The 24,565-nt window shown below is 60.8% G+C and overlaps 1 protein-coding gene across 1 annotated transcript; it reads left to right on the top strand.

Annotated features, from left to right (window-relative positions):
- Positions 1-23: 23 nt before the first annotated feature.
- B4GALNT4 (beta-1,4-N-acetyl-galactosaminyltransferase 4) lies at positions 24-23,888 on the top strand (the record flags this gene model as incomplete). The annotated part of the gene is made up of 20 exons (XM_084263977.1): positions 24-174; positions 10,672-10,787; positions 13,049-13,159; positions 13,553-13,648; positions 13,972-14,062; positions 14,451-14,551; positions 14,958-15,025; positions 15,422-15,500; positions 17,102-17,168; positions 18,553-18,696; positions 18,929-19,038; positions 19,345-19,445; positions 19,820-19,902; positions 20,373-21,633; positions 21,792-22,099; positions 22,347-22,500; positions 22,844-22,916; positions 23,011-23,164; positions 23,459-23,585; positions 23,774-23,888. The coding sequence occupies 20 exons, from the start codon at positions 24-26 to the stop codon at positions 23,886-23,888; spliced, it is 3,510 nt and encodes a 1,169-aa protein (XP_084120103.1).
- Between the last annotated feature and the right edge of the window lie 677 nt (positions 23,889-24,565).

The raw sequence follows: 24,565 nt of genomic DNA, 5'->3' as shown, positions 1-24,565 counted from the left end.
GCGGGGGCGATGCGGGCGGCAGGATGCCGAGGCTCCCGGTGAAGAAGCTCCGGAAGCAGCTGAAGCTGCTGCTGCTGCTGGTGCTGCTCACCTTCGCCGTCTGGTTCACCTACCTCCACATCAGCCTGGTGCGCCAGGGCCGCGCCCTGCGCCTCCCCTTCGCCTACGGCAGAGGTAACTGGGAGGGGGGGGAAGGTGGGCGACACCCCTCCTGTCCTCTTCTCTCCATTCCCCCCCTCCGCCCCCCCCCCCAAGTCGGGGGTAGCACCGGTCCCTTCTCTGGCCCCTACCACCCCTCGGTGCAAGGCATTGGTGGGGTTTGGGGTCGCCCCCCAGAAGGTGGTGGGTGCCCCCACCCCCCACTGGACATCCAGCGCATGCCCCCGGGTCCGGTTCGACCCCTCCCCCCCCCCCCCCCCCCCAACAGCGTCTTTCTGTCCTGCATCACCCTGGTGGATTTGGGGAGAGTGGGACCCACCACGGGCACCTCGGCCCAGCATTTACCTCTTCAGGGACCAGGCTGGCCGGAGCAGACCCAGGAGGGACTCCAAAACCAGTTGGGGGTTTTACGTTCCTCCCCCCTCGAGCAGCTCTGTCCTCATTTTTCCACCCGCCGCTTTGGCTGCGATGACAAAGAAGGCCATTTATAGCTTCTCCTCGCTGCCTGGAAGGGGCAAGCCCAGCCCTCCCGTCCTTTCCCAAGGCTTTCCCAGTCCCTCAAGAAAACATCCATCCCTCCTCCTCCTCACTCTCAGCTCCCCGAGGCCCCAGGGATGCCGCCAGGGATGCTCGGGAAGGGCAGGTGCCGGTGCTCGCCCTACGGTTGGGCTTTGCGGTTAATTGCTCCCGGCTTTCCCCTCGCAGGGCTCGGTGGGCTGCTTGGCCAGCATAAACCCACCCGAAATTCTGGCGGGTGAAACTTGAGCTGTAACGTTTCTGCTTGGGCTGAGCTTGCCTGGCGGTTTGGGGTTTTTTTTCCCCCTAAAAAATACCAGAAAAGAAGGCGAGCTGGTGCTTATTTAGGCAAGAAACTGGCTGAGCTGAGTGGGCCCGAGTGGTGCTGGAGGCTGCTGGAGCCTCTCAGCTGCCAAACCCAAAGTTTCTGACCATAGCAGCAGCGTGATCCTGCAAATTTTGGGGCCTTGCAGGGAAATGGGGATGATGGTAATAAGAGCAGCAGGAAATGAGGCCGGTGGTGCGTATCCTCGAAGGAGGGGTGGCGGGAAGGCTGAGCCGCTGGTTCGCTTTCCTCTGCTGCGGGGCTGTGGTGATGGAAGAGCTGCGAGTTACAGAAGTTGAATGTCAGCAGACGTCCCAGTGTCTCTGTGACTGTTGTGGTGTTAAGGTGGGCTAAGTCCTTCCTCTTTGGGACCCTAGCCTCAGGTTGGGGAGGGGGGGGGAAATGGTGTGGCATAGCAGACCTTGTGGCTGGCCGGCTGCCAAAACCGCAGGTTGGGGTTCCCTCTGGGTGCTGGGATACAGTGGCGTCAGGCTGGGATGAGGTTTTCCTCCATGGCTTCATCTGGGGAGGATGCACAGGGTGGTGCCAGTGCCGTTCTTGGGTGTTTTGGGGCACTGGATGTGATGGGTGCCTCTTTCACACCCCCTCCCTACATGGCCTACATCCCAGCATGCCCCGCCGGGCACTCCGAGGGGTGCCGCAGGGTTTGCTGTAGCAGGGAGGAGATGCACAGCCTTGCTCTGGCACACAGCAGGAAACCCTGCAGCTGCATGGCTGCGAGATGGAGGGGCAGCCGGAAGCTGACTTTGGGGGGGAGGTGGGGGAAGAGATGGGGAGGGCATGGGGGGGGAGGGTCACAGCTTGGGAAGCGCTGGGCGAAGGCTGCTCTCCAGCAGCGTTTTCTGCTGGTCCAACGATGGGGTTTGGGCTCGCCCCATGCCGTAGAGACCAAGGACATCTTCTCTGGTTGGGGTGCGGTGAGATGGGCGCTGCTCTGGCAAAGCCAAACCTCTCCTGGGCTGGATCATGCCCCCCTCTGCTTTTCAGGACAGGGTTCTGGGAAGATGCTGCTCCTTGTGCTGGGATTTTTCCATATCCTGAGTGAATGTGTGGCAAAGCCAAAGTTTAGGTCCTGTGGAGCCTTTCTGGAAACGAGGTGATGGGGAGGGGGTGGGTTGAGGCTGGGGAAGGAATCCAGGCACATGCAGGTGGCCCCCAGACTCGCTGCTACGACCCAGCAGTTGGAAAAACACTGAGTGGAGTACAAAAAAAGAAGAGTAAACAATTCAACTGGAGGACTGTTGCAGAAAAAAGCTTGGTGAGAGAGTTTAGAGGAAGCGGGGAGGGTTTGGGGTTGAGCTGCCCGAGAGCCGAAGGGGAGGTGCTTGTTCTAGGAGGGGGAGAGATGGGCTGGGGAGGGCGCGGGGTCTTCAGCACTGTAAGGGGCTGCGTGCCGAAAGGTGCCTGAGATTTGGAGATGACTTTGGGGGGTGGGGTTTTTTTGGCCCCTGTGAGACAGAACCTGGTGCTGGGGATGCTGCCCGGCTTGCGGCAGAGGCTGTGATGAAAGGGTTAATTGCTCAGTAGATGAAGCCTCACCCAGTGGAGGTACGTTGTGGTGGCTGAAGGTGCAGGGCATGAGGTGTCTGTAGAGCTTGGTGGGGAGGGGGGTGGTGGGTGGTGGGAGGGTGGTATGGTGTAAGGTGGGGAGAAGTAGGAGCAGGGTCTACATGTTTTGGGGAGCACAGTGAAGGCATAGGGGGTTGTTTGGGGATGTACCCATGTCCCCTTGGCCCACAGAGGGGTCACACATGGTACCAGAACATCCAGGGACTGGGCTGGGAGCCCTGCAGGTGCTATGTCCCCGATAAAATACCCCTGCACACACACACCTTTTCATATCTTCTACAAGTAGATAATTACCCTTCTCTGCCTAATTGAACACACAGATTCCTCATCTGAAATAATGAGGCCATTACTGTGTTCTCGCGGTTGGAAACCGCTCTGAGTCAATGGGGTGGAAGTGCTGGCATGCCAGGTGGAAAGGGGAGAGGGAAGGGAAAGAAAGGGAAGAAGTCAGGTGGGAAGTGATGGTAAAAATCTGTCAGGGCTCAAAGCAGGGTGTGGGGGTGGTCCTCCTGCCCCTGGCAGGCAGCTTGCCCTGCATCTGGCGGGCACTACTGGTGCCGAACAAGCGGCGGTGTGGGGAGCCAGATTTCGGGGAGGGTTTTGCAACTGGGAGAGCGCGGGATGTGTGCTGGAGGATGCCAGAGCCAATTTCTGGCTAAAGCTGGGCTGTCTTGCAGGAAAACCCAGCCCCAGGATGCGGTGCTGGCAGGTCTGGGGTGCACACGTCCTCGTGAAGTTTGTCTGGGCGAGGGGCTGCTGGTGCGTGGGCGCAGGGGACCCCCTTTGCTGTGGTCCCCCCAGAAATGCTTGGCACGGATGCTCTTCGTTAGGCTCAGCCCGTCGGTGCCTGCGGAGCCTTGTCCTTGCCTGTCCCTCCCTGGGGACGTGCCCTTGGGGTCTGGCGCAAGCTGGAGGGGAAAGTTTGGGACAAGGTGCAGTGGCATTTCCCCTAGACTATGGGGGATGAGGATGCACCTCTTTTGGGCAGAGCACTCATGATGTGTCCTTTGATTTTTAATTGGGAGGCTGAAGTGTTGCAAACCGCGATGGGTTTTGTTCCTGTTGTCAGGAGTGCCGGGAGCGGGTAGGGAAGATGAAGAGCAAGAGCCCTTTGAAGAGGGCAGCAGTGGGATTTGCAAGGGGGCTGGGTGCTGCTTTCCTTTTGGTATCACCCTACGCCTCTGTTCCTGCTCGGAAAAGCCATTTTCCCTAGACCCACACCCCCTCGGCACAGCGCTGCTGTGCGGGGCAGAGCTGATCCCATCCCTGCTGCTGACCTGGTTCTGGGCTCACTGGGACCGGCTCTGCAGCCAGGAAAGCCCTGCAGCCCTCGTCTTGGTCGTGGGGCTGTGGCCTGCTTTGCCCTGGGCTCCTTGCCCTGCTCCTCTCAGGCGCCCTGTGGCCCTGAATTGGCTCTTTGTCACCGTGCTGGACCTGCCAAGAGTGAGCTGGATGGATGGATGGATGGATGGATGGATGGATGGACAGATGGACGGATGGACAGGCAAGCCCTGTCCCTTGCTTGGGAAGGGGGGGGCTGTGAGCATCTTGGGGCTTTTTGGCAGGTGATGGGGGAGAAGTGTGGGGGAAAAATATTGGTACATGTCTGTTTTGGGTTGTTTGAAGGCAAAAACGTGTCTGTCCAAGGTATGATGTGCTGTGAACTACCCCACAGTGGCTGTTGTGCACCCCTTGGTGGGATGGGACAGGGTGTCTGGGCCTCATCCTGTCTCTGCTCCCGCCGTCTGTCCCTGTCAGGGCAGGGGTGCTGTGGATGTGCATACTGCTCCGGTCCATGCAACAGCATACATGTGTCCATTCAGGATGAGTCCATGGCTCCCACTGCACCTTGGTGATGGCAGGAGGAGAGCAAAGCTCTGTCCCTCCTCAGCCATGGAGGCTCTTCCAAGACCTGTAGGCTAAAGTCCTTTTAAAACCACAAAGAAAAGACATGAAACAACCCAATAAGAACTTCTCCATCCCCTCTAACATGGATCTTTGCTGTCCTGTTAACTTGCTGTGCTGTTTTCTTCCTCTCTGGGCTTCTTTGGAAATCTCAGCGTCAGAGCCGCTGATGCTTTGTGCCAGGCTGGGATCACCTCCTCTGTGCATGGGGAAAGGGATCCGTACAAAGGGGCCTCTGGAAAGGTGTCTGGCCAGCACCAGGGGTGGCTGGTCTGTGGCATTTTTCCTTGTGCCATGCCAGAGTTGAGTGGCTCTGGGAGCATCCCAGGGAGGGCATTGAAAGACCTGTAGCTCTCCTCACTGCCCGTATCCCTGGGTTCCAGGCTGGGGGTGATGCGGGGAGGCTGCAGCCCTCTGTGCCACCAGCTTTGGCATCAAAGAGGCGATTGAGGGAGCGCAGTGATGGGGGATGGGGTGTGAGGAGCAGGTGGGTCCTGGCATGCCGGCACCGATGCGATGCAGAGGAGCCCTGTCCCACAGCTGGCTGGTTCAATGCCATCTGAGCCCATGGTGCTGTTTTGGGGGGGGCTTTACCCTTCCCAGTGCTGCCATGCATCTCCCCTCCACTCTTTCCCTGTGCTGTGCCACAGCTGGACCTCTCCGGAGCAGCTCTTTGGGATGGGATGAGCAGCTGCCCCGAGGTGTTGGAGAACAGATCCTCACCCCCCTCCAACAGGAAGCGTGTGCGGTGCATCTCGCATTGGAGCCGGCACCAAAGGGAGCAATGCTGGAGGAGGTGGGGGACTGAGGGCAAAGGACATGCAGTGAGCTGGGAGAAGTTGGTGGGGGGGGGGGGTGTCTGGGTGCTGGCCGTGCAGGAGGGGTTCGGGACCCTGAGCTGAGTGTGGACATGTCTGCCAACCCTGTCAGTTTGAGAGGTCTCGTGGCAGCTCCGCCACCAGCAATTCCGTATCGATTTCCATCGCGCCGGCTGAGGGGATGCCATGGAGCAGGGAAACAGCACAAAGCAAATGGGGCTGGGGCAGGGAGAAGAGTCCCCTCGCTCCTCCAGTTCCTGGGCAAGGTGTCTGTGCCTTGAGGCGGTGACCTGGGGGCCAGAACAAAACCCCGTTCTCAGCCGGCGGCAGAGAAGGGCTGTCCAGGGCCTCATCCTGCACCCCTGCACAGGTCACAAGCCCCCAGTCTCCCTGGCCCCAGCAGTGTCATGTGCTGCTGCTCACTCATTGCACCCATGTGAGCACCGGGTGCCTGCAGTGGTGCCAGCAATGGGCCCAGCAGTGATGCTGGCGGCACAGCAACGTTTATCCCACTGTGTTTTTGTGGCAGCACGAAGGGGTTTGTGATGCTGGCTCCTTGCTGGCTGATGCTAATTGCTCTGCAGCTCGTTAGGAGGATGGGTGGAAGGTGCTGGTGCTGCTCTGCTCTGGGGCTGTGTCTGTGCCAGGGAGCGCGAGGCTGTTGGCGATGAAACTGGTGCGTTTAGTGAGAGCGCCGGTTCTGCCGCCATGTCTGGGTCTGAATGGGAAGGTGGGATGAAGTTAGCCCTTGGGGTGGGCAGCCAGGGACCGGTGCTCCTCCTGCATTGCAGCCCATCCCCTGTTCCTTGGCTTCGGGCTGTGCTGGGGGGCAGTGTCGGGGTGCTGAGGGTGGCAGCACATCCCAGACTCGTGTTTCTGTGAGTGGTAAAGCCCACCTGCAGCTCTGGGGGCTTGGTGTCAGTGGGGGTCCTCTGAGCTCCGACTGTGCTGGGATTTCTCCTTGCCTTGGTACATCCCCTCTGAGTGGGGGTCGGTGTGGCTTCCCCCAGCTCCTGGCTTTACCGGGAGGGCAGGCATCCGGGGTAAGACGCGGCTCCGAACACGCTCAGATGGCTTTGGCAACCTGCCGCAGCCCAGTCCCACCAGTGCATCAGGGATGGATGGATGGATGGATGGATGGATGGATGGATGGATGGATCATGGTGGGGCTTCTCAAGGCTGGAGGCAGCTCCCACTGGTTCTGGCATCTCCCCTCCAGCGCGGATTTTGCTGCAGGAATGGGGAGACAGCCGAGCAGATGGTCGCTCCTGGGGGATATTTCTTGCAGCACTGAGGGGAAAAAAAAATCCATCCATCTCTTTTTCCATCCCCCAGGTCACGGTGTGCTCCTCGGGGTGGCTGATGGGGAGCTGTGGGCTCCCGTCTGCAGCAGCACCGAGGCTTCCTTGCCGGCACGGGTGTCTCCTCCCGCCGCCCGACTGTCCTCGCCAGCCACTTTCCCCACCACAAGGGGGGGCTGGCCAAGATGTCAGCTCCATGTAGGAGACGTGGGTCTGGGAGACCAACCCAGAGCTCCTAGCTGTGCCCCACGGGGCACTTCCTAAACTTCTTAAGTGCTTTTCTTGGGGGGTGGTTAGTACAGCTTTTGGGGGGATAGAGACCAGATGTGATGCTTTGCTGGGATATCATAATTTCTCCAGTCCAGGCCAGCTCCTCTTCATACTTACTGGGGCTCTACAGGGTCTGGGGGCTTTACACGGAGCCAGGCTCAGGTGTGGAGGTGTGGGGCAGGCAGGGAACAAGCTGGTGGGGGGCTGAAGGGACTGGGGAGCCCCACAGAGGGCTGTATTACAGCAGGACCTGGCTCCTGGCTCTGCACATCTGCTCTGGAGCATCAGCTTGGTGTGAGAGGAGCTGGAAATAATACAGGGCCTGTTTCCTGGATCCACACCCCCCCCCCCAAACCGATATGCTGGGAGCTCGGGTGGGAGTGTGTTGTTTGTCCACTCGCTGGCTGAACCCCAGTGCTGACTGCCCCTTGGGGTCTGTTTTGGGGGAAAGGAGAGAGAAAAAGGGTCCCCAGGGTCTGCAACTGATCCTGGTACCACTGCTGGAGGCTTTTCCCAGAGGAAGAGTCTTGCCTGTGAGCTCTGGGGGCTTATCGTGGCTCACCAGCCTGGGGCAGAGCGGGGTCGGACTCTCACCCTGCACCAGCCTTGGATGGGAGGATGCTGGGGGGTCCTGGGTGGTGTGGCAGCTTGTCTCCTCCGGGGCCATGGCCACTGTCAAGCCAGCACTCCACGTTCCCGAAGGGTCCTTGTCTGCTGCGTGGGGGTTTCCTTGTCTGCTGCGTGGGCATGCTGGGGAGGGGTAGTGGAGCTGTGGCTGCAGCTGAGCAGAGCAGAGTGTGCCTGGGCGTCCCCCCACTGCAGTCCCATCCCAGCAGTTCCTCTGCAGTGGCTCCATCTGCTCCATGTGTGGTTGCCTGGTGCTGGGACCAGCATCCCACCCAAGCCTCCCTGCAGGAACCTTCCCATTGAGCAGCTTGTGGGAGCTGAGCATCCAGCAGGAGGGAGAGCGTGGGATTTTGGGAATCCCAGCCCTGAGCCTTTTGCAGGTGCTCCTGTGAGCTTCCTCCCACCACTGTACTGAGGCTGCTTGGCTCGTTGAGCAGGAGTTGTCTGGGTTTATCCTTGAGTGAGTGGTCAGAATACATGGGAGGTGAGTGCAGTGGTCCGGATGTGCAGGAGGTGGGAGCAGAGCATGTTGGAGCACATGGCTATGGAAGGGAGAAGTTAGGAGCAAGTGGGAGATAGGGGGGGGAGTGCGTCTCTAACCGTGTCGGAGGGTTTGGAGAGGGTCCAGGAGTCTGCAGGAGGAACCGTGGCTCTGAAACCCGCCCGAAGAAAGGGGCTGTGTTCGGGGCGAAGGAGCTGCGGCGCCGCCCGCGAGTGACAAGGGAGGGGGGAGGCAGTAGCCTGCGGGTGAAAGGCCCTCTGTGCTTCCCAGCGGAGGAGGGGGTGGCATAAGAGGGGCTGATACGGCTGAGAGAGCAGGGAGCCGTCTCGCCCAGGGAGCCATCGCCCTGGCCTGTGCCGTGTGATGGGCTTGGCGCTGGGTCCTTGTACCTGCCGTCTCGCCCTGAGGACTGCTGCCGGCCCCAGCACGTGGGCCAGAGGCTCCTGGTGCTTGAGGCCGGCGCATGCCATGGTGTGAGCACCTCCTGCCTCCTCGTCACACTGCTGGGAAGCCGTAAGCTTGGCTCACCAGGGGAAGAGCTCTTCAGGCATCCCTGCCAAGCATCCCCTCGTCGATACCATCCTTGGAGTGAGGGGGACCCTAGCTCTCCCTCTGGACCTTCCCCATCCTCTCGCCCACCTTTGCCTGTCTCTTTCTGGTCCTTGATGAAGAGAAAGAGGCAGATGAGCAGAACGAATTGGGGGGTGGGGTGCTGGCTGTGCGTCCCGGGGGCATGCTGGGGGAACAACCGGGCTGGGCATGGGTGGTCGTGGAAGATGCTGGGAGGATGCAGGAGAGGAAACTAAGCAGAGGGGTCTGACCTGAAATGCCCTTCCCTCCCAGTGCTGCCTCTCCCCGGTCTTCTCATACCCTCTGGCCTGCTCCTCTCCCACAGGGGTGAGATTCAGTCCAAAGGGGCTTGAGGTTTTTTTGGGAGTGAAGTGTTGCTCATCAGTACGAGGTGCTGGCTGTTCCCTCCCTGTACCGAGGGGAGCATCCATTCCCTGTCCTTGCACGGGCTGATGGGTTCTTGTCTAAGGCTGCCCATGGCTTTCCTACCCAGCATTTACATTGCAAGGGAAGAAACATCGGCACAGAAGCCTGGAAGCCTTTTTCTGGGGCTTTGCTGGATCCTTCTGCTGCTCCCAGGTTGTGGGTACCTGTAGCAGGGTGGTTAATCCATCCTGGGAACTGGACTTGCAGCATGGCACCCCTGGCTTGCATCATGAATGGATGCTGAGCAAGGAAATACCAGGGGAGTCAGGTTTGTCTCCTTCAAAGCTGGGGGAGAGACCCTGCAAGGGTCCCATAGAGCGGCTGCTGCGTCCCAGCCCTGGGCAGGTCCCATGGGAGCACTGAGCTTCTTGTGGCCATGATTAATCCAGATATCAGCATGGCAGGGAGGGGGGGAGTGCCAAGAGCAATGACATCTGCGGCCTCAGCACAGTGAGGATCAGCTTTACTCCCCCTGCCTGCGCCGGCGGGAGCATCCCTGGCAGTGATGGCAAGGGGGGGGTGGGGTGGGTCCTCTCGAGCAGGGGAGATGAAGGGAGAGCGCTGGGTCTGATCCCAGTCCTGCTGCCATGCTCCCCATCACCCACCGCAGGGCGTGCGCAGGAGGTGGGGATGAAGATGGGTGAGGGGAGGAGGGTGGCGAGGAGCTGCCAGGAGCGAGAGGGAGCTGCCAGGGGCTGAAGAATGGCTGAGAGCTGAAGAAGGGGCTTTAGAGCTTAATTTCCTGTCCCCGCGGTGGGGATGGGATTTGTGCTGCCATCTCCAAGGAGACGCCGGCTGCGAGGCCGCTGGAATACTAATGGCATGGGAGGCGTACGGCGGGGGGTCTGCGGCACCCCCGGCCCCTCCTTGGCCAGGCGGTGGGGTCTGAAGCCTGCAGCTCCCCACCATGGCAGCCACCGAGGCTGGTTTGCTTTGGGGGGGGGTAGGTTGGAGCCCCCAGGAGCTGCTGTTGGGGAAAAGAGAGTGTGGAGGGCCGGGGGGGCATCTTGCCTACCCTCGGGATGGGGCTGGTGACCTGGTGACCCCTTTGCTGCCAGGCATGTGGCTGGGGCCGCAGTGGTGCTTGTCATGTCTGGGGCCTCCCCCTTCACTGCCTGAAGAAGATGGGTGGGAGCTGCAGCGGGGAACCTCTATGTTGGGAGTAATTAATGGAGTGCATGGTAACGATGTCGTCTGTGATGGGGCTGTTGGGAAGGTCTCTGGTGCCTTGAGTGTGGTGTTAGGGATGGGAAGATGGCCTTGAGGAGAGTATGCCTGGGGGAGGAGGGGCTTGGAGCCAATGTGCTCTAGGCAGAGCTGGGGAGCAGAGGGGCAGGGGAGCGGGGATACATCCCTGAGGAGGGATGGGGGGTGAGATCCCATGACAGCTTATGTCAGGAGCTGGGCTGGTTGGGGTGTGCTAACCTGATGTGATGAGCTGTTGCAATCTGCTTAGTTCTAAGGTAACAAAGGGAATCACAGCCAGAACCCTCTACCCTCGTCCCCTGCATCCCTCCCTGCCAGGAACAGTGGGGATGGCAGCATCTGCTCTTCTCGGCGCTGGGGGTGTCCCCACAAAGGGAGCGGTACTGGGGTGGGAAAGACACAGGATGGGGTGGGGGGGCAGCCACGGTCTCACCCCTGTTTCTGCTCCCCTGGCAGATGGCGAGAGGCTGGGGGAGGTGACCGATGCGGGCAGGCGGCCGGTGGCAGCCCAGCCGTCGGCACAGCGGAGGAGAGCCGAGGACTCCAGCGAGAGCCGCGAGGAGGAGGCGATGGTAATTGGAAAGCCAGAGGGTGGGCAGGTGGGAAGGGGCATGGGGAGGCCACTGGCCTGAGCCCCCTGCACCCACATGACCATGAGCACCGGGTGCCTTGTCCAGCCGAGGAGGTTCTGAGGCAGAGAGGACGTGGCTCTGGGTTGGACTTGGCAACCTTCTCGGTGGAGAAGAGTCCCTGAGGGGCCTTTGTGGCTCCTGGTGCTCACCTTGTGTCCCATGGCCATGCTCCCCGAGGAAGGGCACAGTACCACCCCGCTGCCCCCGCTTCTTGCAGAGGTGCCAGCAGCAGGAAAGCCCGGTTTTGGTGGGGAAACCCTCTGCCTCCTGTGTCCTCTGCTCTGTCTTGGGCCAGAGAGCCCCAAAACAGACACACGCACCCCCAGGCAGGGTCTCCAAGCAGAACTTGGAGAGAGCATTGCTCCTTGCAAGCGGCCCAGGAGGCACTTGGTATTGTGGCTGTGAGGACACCCTGCTGTCCCCCTCCAACGTGTCACACAGCCCTCGTGTGACACCCAGCCGACCCCTGTTAAGCTGTTGTCACTGGGAGGTTTCAGAGCAGTGCAGGCCAGGGGAATGGCCAGATGGGGAAGCAGCGTGCTGGCAGCATTGCTGGCTTTGCCATAAAAAGCTCAACCCACCATCAGCAAATAACCCACCCCTGTTCCCGTGGCGGGGAGAGGGGCTGTCAATGGTTCCCTCTGTCAGACGGGGTGATCCAAAATCAAACAGCCCAGCCCAAGAGGACAGGGAAAATGGGAGCAGAGAAATGCCGCTTCAAAAAGAAAAGGATGTGGAGAATTTTCCCCTGTGTGCTCCACACAACGGGTCCTTTATCTCTGGGGCAGGAATGCTGGTGGCTTGTCCTCTCCATCCATCTCACCCTGGGGATGGAGAGCCTTCCTGGTCCATCCTGTGGAGGTTTGCAGAGGTTTCTCCAGGCACACTGGGCAGTAGTTGGGTGGTGAGAAATATAGAGGGGGAAGAGGCCAATTGTGCCTGGCTGGCTGGAGGGGGTGGGCGAGAAGGGGATGGCCCCCGCTCTCCTCTCTCCAAGTAAGGGACGGACAGACAGACACAGGAGGGAAGTGAGGTGCCCAGGGAAGGCTCAGGCTGGTGCTGGGTGTGGACAGGGAGGGGTAACAGCGGGAAGTGCATCTCGGCTTTGCCCGGGAGGGGTGAATCCTTTCAGCAAGCGTGGGGCAATTACACCACCTCCCTAATAATGTCTTCCAAGGACACCGCTCCCCCCGCCCCCGGGACGCTAATGAGTTGGCTGAGGCAGAGTTTGCTGATTATTTATGTGGCACCACGTGTCTGAACAGGCTGCGCTTTGTCCGGGCTGCGGTTCTCAGCTGGGATCAAAGCTGCGCTCTGCTTTTGGGGTGGGGTGGGGAGATGGTATGTTCCATCCTTGCCTGGCTGAGGCTGGGGGGGACAATGATGGGTGTGAATCCTCCTGGGACATCCGTGTCCCCCTCGGTCCCATCCCTGAAGAGGACTGGTGTGTCCTCGATGTGACGATGGGCTGTGACAGTGGCCGGGTCCCCATGTGCCAGGCCCAGCTTCCCATCACCCCAAGCCAGGGACAGGATAGCAAGTCAGCAGTTGCTTTGGAGAGGGTTGGTGGCCCTTCCATCCCACGCAGTAGCTGGTTCCTTGTTCCTCCTCTGCCCACGCTGCCTGGGATGTAGTGGCAGAGTCAGGAAGAGGAGGATGCTCTGTGCAGGCTCTGGAGGCATGCGGCTCTGCCTTGAGCCGCCCCTTTTTTGATGAGCTGGGGGCAGGTGAATGCTCACCTAACCCCTCCAAATGATGAGACATGGATTAACCTAATCTTCCCTATTAAAGGAAGAAGGGGGGATGGGGGAGCATCCTGCCTGCTCTGCCCGTGAGCGGACGTAGAGATTGCTTCTGCTTGTTTGAAGCCCAAAATACTCTGTTCCCAGTAACCCCACAGACTGGGCTGTTATTTGGGGTGAACAGAGAGCTCACTGTTTAGGAGAATTTGCTCTCCTTGGCAGAGGAAGGGAAACGAGTTCAGCTGGAACATTTTGAAACTCTCCTCCCTGGGACACCTTCCCAACAGTTTCCTGCTGCCTCCTGCCCCTGCGTTCCTCTGCTGTCAGCGTGACGTCAGCTATTGCCTTGGTTTGGCCACACTTGCATGCAAAATGAGAAATTGAGGTTTAGGGAGATGTCTTGCAAGCGTGGCTGGCCTGGCCCCGACCCCCTCATCTCTCTCCCCTGCTTCCTCGCAGAACGACGGGCAGGACTGGGACGGTTGGTTTTCCAGAGGCCGACGGTCCGAGCGAGTCGCTGCGCGTCCCAAACTCAACCTGACCAAGCTGGCTTTGCCCTGGAACGAGCAGGTGGGTGGGGGGCAATGGTGGGGGAAGAGATCTTAGGAGCAGCACCAGACAGCCACCTCACCCTGGGTGGGACCCCACAGCCCAGGTCTCCTCTCCACAGTGTACCAGGCTCCAGAACTGTCTCTGGCCGCCCTGGGCCCAGCTCGCCATTGCCCACCCGGCCCTCTGGCTCTGCCTGCTTAGCAAGGGTTTTCTCCTGGGGGGCTGGTGTCGTGAGCAGGGGGGCTGGTGTCGTGAGCTGGGGCTGGCGCGGTGCTGGGAGCTCAGCCCTTGCTCGGAGTCAGGCCAGAGGAACTAGGTTGGGTGGGTGACATGCCCGGGGCTGTCCTTGGGAGGTGGGGAGGGGGGGCATGTGGAGGACCCCCCCGCTCACCTTCCTCTCCTGTCCCGCAGTACAAAGGGAAGGCAAACTTGCATGTCTTCGAGGACTGGTGTGGAGGGGCCGTGAGGCACCTGAGGAAGAACCTCCATTTTCCGCTCTTCCCCCATGTGAGTTGCAGGCCAGATGGTGGTGGGTTTGGGATGGGGGGGGTGGTCTTCTTATCCTTCTCTGGCTGCTGCCACCTCTCTGCTGGCTGCGGGCTTGGTCTTCGTGATCTTTGCTTGCAGATGTTTTGGTTTGGTGTGGGGCAGGTAACTGCCAGCAGACCAGGGTTGGAGGAGAGATGGGTGGTGATGGGACCTCCATATCATCTCCATGCCAAGGGCATGGGAACCCAGGGTGAGGAGGAGGTGGGCTGGGTGATGCTGGTGCAAGGTATGAGCATGAACTGTTTGTGCTTTTGTGCCCCCATCCCCCCTTCCCTCCCCAGACCCGCACCACAGTGAAGAAACTGGCTGTGTCACCCAAGTGGAAGAACTATGGGATGAGGATTTTTGGCTACATCCACCCCTTCAAGGATGGTGAGTGATGGGGCTTGGCAGCTCCTCCCCCTGCAGCAATGTGGAGAAGCTGCCTCATTCCCCCTTCTTGGACCATTGGACCATGTGAGGACAGGAAAGGTCTTGGAGACAGTCCCTATGCCTCAGCTCCAGGCAGGAGGGTCCTTCTGGGGCAGAGCCCCTTCATCCTGGTTGCTTTGCACAATGGCGAAGCCCTAGACCCAGCCAGGACAGAGCCTGGAGGTGTGGACTGGGGTAGCCCCGTCACATCCATTCATCCATTCATCCATCCATTCATCCATCCATCCATCCATCCATCCATCCATCCATCCATCCATCCATCCTGTTGGCCCATCTCCCAGTGAGACACGGGGGCTGCCGTGGTGACCTTCTCCTTTGCTCCCCGCAGGGGATTTCCAGTTCTCCGTGGCATCGGATGACAATTCGGAGTTCTGGCTCAGCTCCGATGAGAGTCCCTCCAACTCCCGTCTGGCTGCCTTCGTGGGCAAGGTTCGTGCCATTGTCCTCCACCCGCTGCCTTTCCCCATACCCAGGGTGCTTGGGCTCCCACCAAGACTGTCTCTTCCCTCGGGGTGCCTCACTGCTCGTTCCCGAGCAATGCCTGTCCTGAGTACCTTTTGGGGACCCCTTGGTGTTTACTCTGAGACCTGGAAACCCTGTGGTCCGTCATTGCACCCATGCATTTGGGGGACCTTGGTGGTGGTGGCCAGTGACAGGTTCTTGTGGCAGGAGTGTCACTGGCTGGGGACAGGGACTTTGGGATACAGCTTCTGGGATCCTCCTGCCTGAAGAGCTTCTGAGGCACGGTGCAGCGCCTGGGGCAGGCAGAGCAGAGCCTGGTGGGTTTGGGCAGGGGCATCCCCGGTGCCCTCACCCTCCTTCTTCTTTCTCCCAGCTGGGCACCGAGTGGACAGCGCCTGGAGAGTTCACCAAATTCAGCTCGCAGGTCTCTAAGCCTCTACGGTAAGCGTGTCCTCGCTCCCGCCATCCGTCCCAAGTGGAAGTGGTTGTGGGGACAGAGCTGCTGGCTCTGGATGGTTCCTCCTCCCTAGCCACGGGAGGCACATGGTGTCTGGGCTGGACAGGAGCTCCATCAGCTCTGTTCCCAGGCTGAGGGTGTTAGGGGCTGCAGCCGCCCTGCGGATGATGCGGTGGGGATGGGGATCCCCCAGATCTCAGCAGAGGGGTGTGGGGGCAGATGTGCCACCTTTCTCCTTGCCCCAGGGAGGTTTAGCCCCATATGAGCAAGGCAGAGAGGGTTTCCCGAGATCCTCCTGGCAGGGGAGCTTGCATTGCCCCAGCAGTGGTAGTGGTCAGCTTGGGAATGGTTTCTAACCAGCTCCTTCCCCTCCCGTGCAGCCTCATGTCTTCCAGGCGATACTACTTTGAGCTGCTCCACAAACAAGACGACCGCGGTTCAGACCACGTGGAAGTTGGCGTGAGTAAACGCCCCCGCGCCCTGCGCCTTTCCGGGCTCATCCTCTCAGGAGCCAGCGCTGGGGCGCGTTCAAATGCCGTATCTGAGAAGCTTTCCCCTCTCCCCTGGCTGCAGCAGCTCAGTCCACAGAGGGGGATTGGTCAGTGTCGCTCCGATGGAGCCAGGGCTGGTCTCCCTGGGCCATTCCTGCGCGGGACACTGGGCATGGGCTGTTTTCCTCTGTGCTGATGGCCTTTTTGGAAGCTTGGTGACCCCACCGCCCCTTGTTTTTCGAGCAGTCCCTTGCTGCAGGCTCCTGCAGCGTTGGGATGTCCAGCTCTGCGTGGCTGGCCCCATCCCTTCCCCAGTCTTCATGGCCTCCTGTGGAAGGGCTGGCGGAGGGAGGAAGGTCCCCATAGGCTTCTTCTCACAGGAGCCCGTTGCCATGGGCAAGGAGAACCCAGAACACGCAGGGATGGGACACCCCTACGAGTGGCAGCCCACCTTGCTGGCTCGGGTCCCGCGGTCAGGGGCGGGGGGGCTGGCCATGGTAATGTGGCCAGGTCCCTTTTGTCTTCTCCCCTCAGAGACATGAATTTCCAATCTGAACTTGTCCGCCTTGGCCGTGCAGCCCTGGCAAGGCAGGGAGCATGTGTGGTGGGGAGCCTGGGCTGTTTTTGGGAGAGGAAGGTGTTGGCTTGTTAGCAAAGGTTTCCTTTCTCCTAAGCAGCAGTCATTAATCACTGGAGTCAGACTGGGTGCCAGCCAAGCAGCAGAGCGGCTGCCAGCACCCTTTCCTCGCCCTTGCCTTCCCCACCGTCCCGGCTCGCCCTCGCAGGGCTCCATTGCCGCCCCCCCCGCTAGGATCCGCAGTTCTGCTCAGAGAAAACCAACCCATGGGGAGGGTTTTCCGCTTTTCCTCCCCTGGCTGGAGTGGGGGAAGCCGCTCAGATGTGCAGAGGGCAACACAAAGCGGGACCCTGACGTGTCTCTCCCTGCGGGCGCTGGAGGGCTTGTCTGGACAAGGTCTCAGGGCATGGCATGCTTGCAGAGCGCCTGGAGCTGAACCAGCGCAGGCAGCTACAATGACGCTATGCAGACCCTGCTGCTGTGTGTCCACGCAGCATGGGGGCCGGAGAGAGGAGGGGTTGAAGGGCTCTGCGCGTGTCTGCTCCAGCTCAGGTCTGCAGTGGGTGCCATGGGCTCCCGGCTGCCTTCCCTGAGGCTGAGGGTGGACACAGGGAGCAGCTGCTGTGCACCCCACTCCCCTAGGAGGCAGGGCGCGTGGCTGTGCAGCCTCCCATAACATTACTGATGCTGCTGCTGTGGGGCTGGATCTGTCCCCAAAGAGGGGACGTGAGCTTGTGTCCCACCTCCAGGAGCCTTTAGCAGGGGGAGAACATGCCTGTGGTAAAGGCAGGGGGTGTGCCTGGGTCTGTGCTGGCGTGGGATCAGTGCTCTCCTTTGTTCCTTGCCTGCGGGACTGGGGCTGTGGTCTGTAGTGGCAAGTTTCTGGGAGCTGAGGGCAGGCAAGACCCACCCTTGGGTGCTGGGGTTGGGCGGCCTCATCTCAAACCCCTGCTGCCTTCCCCTCACTCCCATCTCCTTTGATTTGTTCCCAGTGGCGAGTTTTCCTCCCCAGCCTGAAGTTCGAAGTGATCGACTCCTCCTACATCTCTCTGTACACAGGTGAGGGACGGGGGCTGTACTGGTGCGGGGGCTGTACTGGTGTGGGGGCTGCAGCCAGGGAGAGGCAGCACCAGAGCCCAGAAGGGAAATCACATCCCAGGGCAAGATCTCAGTCTCTGAACCCTCCCACATGCTTCTGCTGGGCATAAGGAAGGAGCCAAGGGGTCGAGGTGATGCTGGGAGCGAGTGGGCTGCAGCCTTTCTGGAAGTGGGGTGCAGAGGTGTCCCACCATGGGAAGGCAGCTCCGCTGGCGCGACCGCTGGCTGCTCGGGCTGGCCCTGAGTTACAAGGAGCTGTCGCGTAAGCAGGGATGGATGGTGCAAGGTTTAATTAAATCTATAGATCTTCTGCTTCCTGCTCCCTTCCCTGGCAGCACGGAAGGGCTTGATGGATGAGTCCTGCCCCAGTGCTTGATAGCTGGAAGACGAGTCACCCAACATGCCCTGGAAGGTGTTGATAAGGCCGGGGGGGAAGGGCAGCAGGCGGGGATCGATAGGGAGAGGAGGGATGGAGAGATGAAGGTGTTGAGGCAGCTGCTGAGGTAGGCAATGTGCAGATAAATTTCCCCACCCCTGACTGCTGTCCTGTCACCACTGGCTCCTTGTGCTTCTCTTTCCTGCTTCCCAGCTCCTCCAGACCCAAGCGGCATCCTGGGGTGAAGCCAAATCACTCCTGGGGAGCCCATCACTGTGCTGTGGGGGATGCTGGCAGCACACAGAACATCCTCCTTCCTCCCTTTCTCCGGGTTTTCCAGGGGTTGCAGCCCAATCCTAGCCAGCTGCACAGAGGGGGTGGGGGCTTCCTCTCCCTGCAGCAAACAAGAATTTGGGACTTCTGTTTGTTTCAGGACCCCCTTGCTTTCCCGCAGCACTCTTGGGTGCTCAGGACAGGCAGCTCTGAGTGTGGCCAGGGTGACCGGAGCAAGGGGACCTCCTCGGGGAGGTGTGGGGTTGTCAATAGCCAAGGACAATGTGCCACCCTCACCCCTGAGCAGGAGGTGAAAACAGCTGGCGGTGCATCCACCCACAGCTCTGTGGGGAAGGATGTGTGCCCAGCGTGCTTCCCGCCTCCTTGGGAGCTAAAGCTCCACAGCGTTCCCACCCTTTGTCTTTGGGCGATGCCTGAAGTTGGAGCTGGGCTGCTTGGCTGGGCTTGGTTGTACCCTTGTCCTCTCGGTGCTCATTACTTGATGGCAGTAATCATTAGGCTGATTAGTCATCAGGTCTGAGCGGGAGAGGAGCTAGGTTCGCCCTGGTGCAAACACATCCAGAGTCCTCCGAGCCTTCTTGGTGTGGGGATGGAGGAGTTGGGAAGTGCCCAGGGACTCCTGGGACAATGCTCCGTCTGCCTGTGGGGCTCAGAGCCCACTCTCGCCTTCCTCAGACGAATCGTCCCTGAAGATGAACCACGTGGAGCACATCCCGCAGACCTTGGCCAGCCACAGTGGGAGCTACCTCTGGGAGGCACAGCAAGATGAGCATGGGGCCGACATGCTGAAGGCAGACCCCAGGGACACCTTCTTCCTCAGTGAGTGGCAGGGACCAGACCCTCGCCTGTCTCAGGGTGGGTACGTGGGGGAGGAAACGGGCAGGCCTGCAGGCACCTGGAGCATCCCTCTGTCCCATCTTGCAGGCAGAATGCTGCGGGGGGCTTTAGGGGGGAGTGAGTCAGGGTGGTTGGAGTTACACACTGTAACTGAGGATGGGCTGGGTGGTGGTGGAACCCGGCTTGGGGCTGAGTGGTGGCTGCCTCTCCTTAGCCCCTGCGATCGAGGCCTCCCGAGTGGAGAACGTGCTGGTGCCCTGTGCCTACAGCCCCACCTACGTGGTGAAGGACTTCCCCATTGCCCGCTACCAGGGCCTGCAATTCGTAAGTGTCTCCCCGTGACAGGGACGGGGTTCAGCTTTGCCCCCCACCCCAGGGCAGGGATGTTTCCACCTGGTGAGAATCCAGGAGGAGAAACATCCCTCGCTAGAAGATTGGGCTGAGCTTCCCCGTCTTCACCCAAAGAGGGTTCAAAGCCAAGTCTTGGAGATGCTGGGGGTCCCCTTGCTGCTGGGGTCCTCTTGCTGCAAGGGCTCCATGCTGCTGGCCTGGGGTCCCCAGCTCCTAGCTGCACCATCCTCCGCTCCCTTGGCGTGAGCTGGGGTGATGGCAGCACGGTCATCCCCCCAGGTCTACCTCTCATTCGTGTACCCCAATGACTTCACGCGCCTCACTCACATGGAGACGGAGAACAAGTGCTTCTACAGGGAATCCCCCCTCTACCTGGAGAAGTGAGTGTTGGGGGGCCAGTGTGTGGGGTGGTATGGGGCAGGGAGAGAGGGGCTGATGCAAAGAGCTGGAGAAAGGGATGCTCCAAGAGCTGGAGAAGCTGCGCTGAGATGATGCAGCCATGTGTCACCAAGCTCTGTCCCCCTCTGCCGGGCTGCCTCTTTCCCCATCTCTCAGGCATGTAGCAGCTTGAGACCTGGCAGTGCTCCTGGAATTCGGGAATCCCAGCTCGCTTCAGAGCCGGGCTGTGCTCGGGCGCCTGCGCTGCAGCTGGGGATGTTCCTCCCTGCCCGGGCGTACGTGTGCATGAGCACGTCCCTTTGTGCATACGCCCCTCCTTATGGCTGGGACCTCCCCTGTCCCCTCTGTGTCCCAGGTTTGGTTTTTATAAGTACATGAAGATGGATGAAGAGGAGGAGGATCCACGCCAGCGAGCGTTTCTCTTCCTCAGCCCAGACAGTGAGTCACCAACCCCGCCAGCAGCTTTTTGGGCATCTCTCGGCAGCCTGGCACAGGGCTGAGCATCTGGCATCCTTGCTCAGAGATGCGACTCGTTGGGATGCCTCTAGGGACGTAGGGGGCTCGAGGAGGGCAGGGCCTTTCTCTGGACAGCCCCACGTGCTCTGTGGTCGCACATCCTACTGTGGGACAGGGGAGGTGGGACGCTACCCTTGGGATTCGCCCCTCCCACATCTCCTGGGTTGGCCCAGACAAAATAAACATGGTGCCACGATGTGGCCGAGGTTGGGGGGGTCATGGGGCAGAGCCTGGAGCTGCCAGCCCTGGTGAGCACTGGTTAGTGCCCCCCAGCTTGATTTCCCTCACCTGCTCTCAGGAATCTCTGGCTTTGTCACCTCATCTCTGGCCAGCATTGTGGAGGTTCATCAGTTGGGACCATCAGGGTCTTTATCTCTGGCTTTGCTCCTTAGATTTCCTAGAGGATGATGAGGAGGAAGGAGCAGACAGCCCCGAGCCCACAGACCCACCTCCCGAAGCCAAGGAGAAGACCTTTGGGCTGTTGCCTGGAGCCAAAGGGAGAGAGACCCCACCAGTCACAGGGGATTACGGAGATGACCTGGACTATTACAGCTTCCGCCGCAGGCAGGGTCAGGCCCAGGACGAGGTGAGCACGCCTGGGCAGCCAGCAAGATGGAGCGCATCCCGCCAGGCCAGCACCAGCCCCACCGCTGTCCCCGAGGACCTCCATGGCCAGGAGGATGTGGGCCCCGCGCCGGAGCAGGTCCATGGGCGGATGCTCAGTTGGTTACCCCAGGATCCCGGTGAGGGCGAGGAAGATGAACTGGGGCTCCTGGTGTCTGCGAAGCATGCCAAGACTCTGAGCCTTCAACCCCACCACTCCGTTCCCATCTTTGGTGGCAAAGCCAAAATGCCGGGTCCCAGCAAAGCTACGGCGCCCGGGGAGGACAAAAAGCCCTGGAAAGCCCAGGAGAAGGTCTACGTGACCAGGCTGCAGCCAAGGAAGCGGAAAGCCCCAGCCCAGGAGCCGGCCTTCCCCAGCATCTTCCTGTACCCAAAGCCTCTGAAGAAAGTCCATCTTCGCTCCAGGAGCCCTCAGAAGCACCCAGTTGCTTCCAGCAAGCTCCATGCCATCTCTGGCCGACGGACCCCCTGGCTCCTCAGCAACATCTCCAAGGAGAGGGACCCTGCCAGGCGGAAGAGTGCCCGTGCGGGTGGCAGGAGGTGGGAACGGCCACCCAAGCCAGGGAGTGAGCACCGGGCGCTGCCCAGCCTCCTTGCCCTGGGTCCCGAAGGGCTCTTCAGCAGGGAGACCCATGAGGACACGACACCTGCCCCTGGCAAGACAGCGGCCACTGCCGATTACAACTCCTCGGAGGCGACCCGCTCAGAGGGGGTGCGGGTGACGTCCTTCCTGAAGATGTCAGAAACCACAGCATCCCAACAGGAGGAGGGAAAAGGCCAGGAGGAAGAGGATGAGGAAGAAGAGGTGTCAGACTACAGCTACGAGACTGGGGAGCTGCAGCAGAGCTGGCTGGAGGACTCCATCAACTGGCAGAGGACGTTCAGCGTCAGCTCGGTGGACTTCGAGCTTCTGCGCTCCGACTGGAACGACCTGCGCTGCAACGTGTCTGGCAACCTGCAGCTGAGCGAGAGCGAGGTGGTCGACGTGGTGGCCCAGTACATGGAGAAGCTCAACGAGAAGAACGGAGGGTAGGGAGGGAGCGTGGTGCAGCTGGGAGCATGGAGAGGGGGCCTGCCTTCAGCCGGCTCAGCTCCATGGGGATGGGCCAGCCGGGCGGTGGGTTCAGGCCAAGCTCTTGAGCTCATGGGGACAGTGCTTTGAAGCGCTTCTCCTTTCCCCCTCATAGCATCTACACCCTCCTGAGGATTGTTAATGTGGAGAAGCGTCGGGACACGGCCCGGGGAAACCGCTACCTGCTGGAGCTGGAGCTGGTGGAGCGCGGCCAGCGGACGGTGCGGCTCTCCGAGTACGTCTACGTCCTCTTGCACCAGGGCAAGCGGGATGACAGTGCCGAGGCCAACCCCGAAGGGCCGGCCTTGGGGGCCACAGAGCCCCAGCCAAGCACCTGGAGCATCCTCTATGGAAAACCCGTCCTGTGCCGGCCCCTGCAGCTCAGCTGGAAGCAGGATGTCATGGTGCACTTCGTGGTACCCGGTAGGTGACAGTGGGCTGTGCCTCGCCAGGGTTGCTGCTGCTCCCTCAGCATCCTCTGGCAGGAGGAAGGCACCCGCTTTGCACCCTGGTTGCTTCCTCTGCGCTGGCCCAAGGGGGATGAGGCTTCTGCTGCTCATGATATGCTGCAGCTGTTGCTTCTCATCGACAGAGGGGTGGGTGGGTGGGGGAAGGGGTGGGTGGGACACCCATGGTGAGTCTGAGGGCCCTGTGTGGCTGTGTCTGGCAGTGAAGAACCAAGCCCGCTGGGTCCAGCAGTTCATCTCCGACATGGCCCGCCTGTATGGGGTGACGAAGGACGCCAACTTCAACGTCATTCTGGTGGACTTTGACAGCGATGACATGGATGTGGAGAAGGCCCTGCGGGATGCCCGACTGCCCCGGTAACCCACCCCGCATGAGCTGCAGGTCCCAGCCTGCTCCCCAAGACTGCTGGGAGGGGGGGATCTGCAGGGCTCCCTGCAGTGGGATGGGCTATCCTGGCAGTACCCCATCCCCATCCCAGCATGGGTCCCCACCCCGCTGCTGCTCACCATCTCCTCCTTTGGGGTGCTTCAACTTGTTCCCCGTTCAGAGGAGACAGGGATGCAAAGACCTTCTGTGTGGGGACCCTCAGTGGGACTTGCAGGCACACGATGCCTTTCTGAGGTCTCCCGTCCTTGCTTTCCTGCTCTTGGTTGTGTCCCTGTCAGTCACCAGCGCTGACCACCTGCCCTCTCTCCTCAGCTACCAGTACCTGCGGCGCACGGGGAACTTTGAGCGCTCAGCCGGGCTGCAGGCTGGCGTGGACATGGTCGAGGTGAGCCGGGGTGGAGGAACCAGCTCTTGCCTTAGCTTCTCTCCCAGAGCTGTTTTGCCCCGATCCTCCCGCTTGTGTCTGTCCCTTCCCATAGGATGGGCACAGCATCGTGTTCCTCTGCGACCTGCACATCCATTTCCCCCCCAATATCCTGGACAGCATCCGGAAGCACTGCGTGGAGGGGAAGCTGGCCTACGCACCCATCGTTATGAGGCTGAGCTGCGGCAGCTCCCCGCGGGAACCTAATGGTATGTGGGGACCCCCTCCACTCTGACCCATTTCCCACCAGAGAAACATCCCCCAGGTCTGTGGTGCTGAGTGTGCGTTACAGCAATGCTGAGTGTGAGTTACGGCCGCGCTCGGCTGCACTGGGCACCTGGGTCTGTTTGACAGGTGGCAGTGGTGGGGATGGGTGTGTGGTGGGATGGGGGGTGGGACATGAGGTTCCTACGGTTCCCACGGTGTGGGGAGGGCGCAGAGGTAACAGCCTGGGGATCTGGGGTTCCCCCGCACCCCCCACCTCATCCTGCTCCCCCCTCCAGGCTACTGGGAGGTGAATGGCTTCGGTCTCTTCGGCATTTACAAGTCGGACTTTGACCGCGTAGGAGGGATGAACACAGAGGAGTTCAGAGACCGCTGGGGTGGGGAGGACTGGGAGCTCCTGGACAGGTGAGCTTGGGGGCTCCCGGCAGCCCCCGACCCCCCCCTTCCCCTGAGGGCAGGGCTGGCTGCATGGATTTGGGCACATCCCCTGGGAAACCCCCCTCTCCCCTCCATCGATGTGGTGGCAGGCAGAGGGTGCCTTTAGGCATCTGTCCCTTCGGCACCCTGAGCGTCTGTCCCTGGTCCCACTGCAGGGTCCTTCAGAGCGGGCTGGAGGTGGAGCGCTTGCGGCTCAGGAACTTCTACCATTACTACCACTCCAAGCGCGGCATGTGGAACGCCCGCAGCAAGAAGCCACCCAAGGACTAGCGCCCTGAGCCCAGCCCGCAGCCGCCAACCCCCCTGCCCCGTGCGTGCCGGAGGCAGGCCATGCCAGCACCCGCTCGTCCCCGACCTCCGCTGACGCGCCTCAGTGCTGGCACGGAGGGCACCCAGAAATGAACCGTGGTCATTTTGGGGGGGGAGGGGGGGGAGGGGGAGGGAGTGGGGAGGGCGAAGGCAGGTGGTGATTTTTTTTCTTAAGGGTCTAATTTCTTAGTCAGAAATTATTAACTCGTTAGTGCCGGGCCAGGGGTGTCCTGCTGTTGGGAAGGGTGAAGCCTCCAGGCTGATCCCCGGGGCCGGGACGGTGATGCCAGGGACAGAAATGTGGTGCCCAGGCTCGATGCGGCGCTCACTCTCCAGCCCCCCCCCTTGCTGGGTCACCCACCTCCCCCAAACCACCCAGCACCTTGTCCCTGTACCAGGCTGGAGAGCTGAGGGGGTTTTTTTGGGGGGGCTACCAGTACCCATAGGAGTGAGCTGGGGGTTTTGGGGTCTGCCCCAACCCTCCCGCTCCCCTCCCCAGGACCCCTGGAGCCACCGCAGAGGGCAGAAGGGGCATGGCTCTGGCTGGCCCCATGGGGACATGCCTCTGCGGCTGCATGGGATTTGGGGGGTCAGGGGGGCAAAGCCCTTTGGCACCAAGGGCTGTGCCAGCGCTGGGG

The sequence above is a fragment of the Gallinula chloropus genome (assembly GCF_964237585.1).
Source record: "Gallinula chloropus genome assembly, chromosome: 4".
Classification (NCBI taxonomy): domain Eukaryota; kingdom Metazoa; phylum Chordata; class Aves; order Gruiformes; family Rallidae; genus Gallinula; species Gallinula chloropus.
Note: the sequence above shows the minus strand (reverse complement) of the source record. Positions and strands in the feature narration are given on the sequence as shown.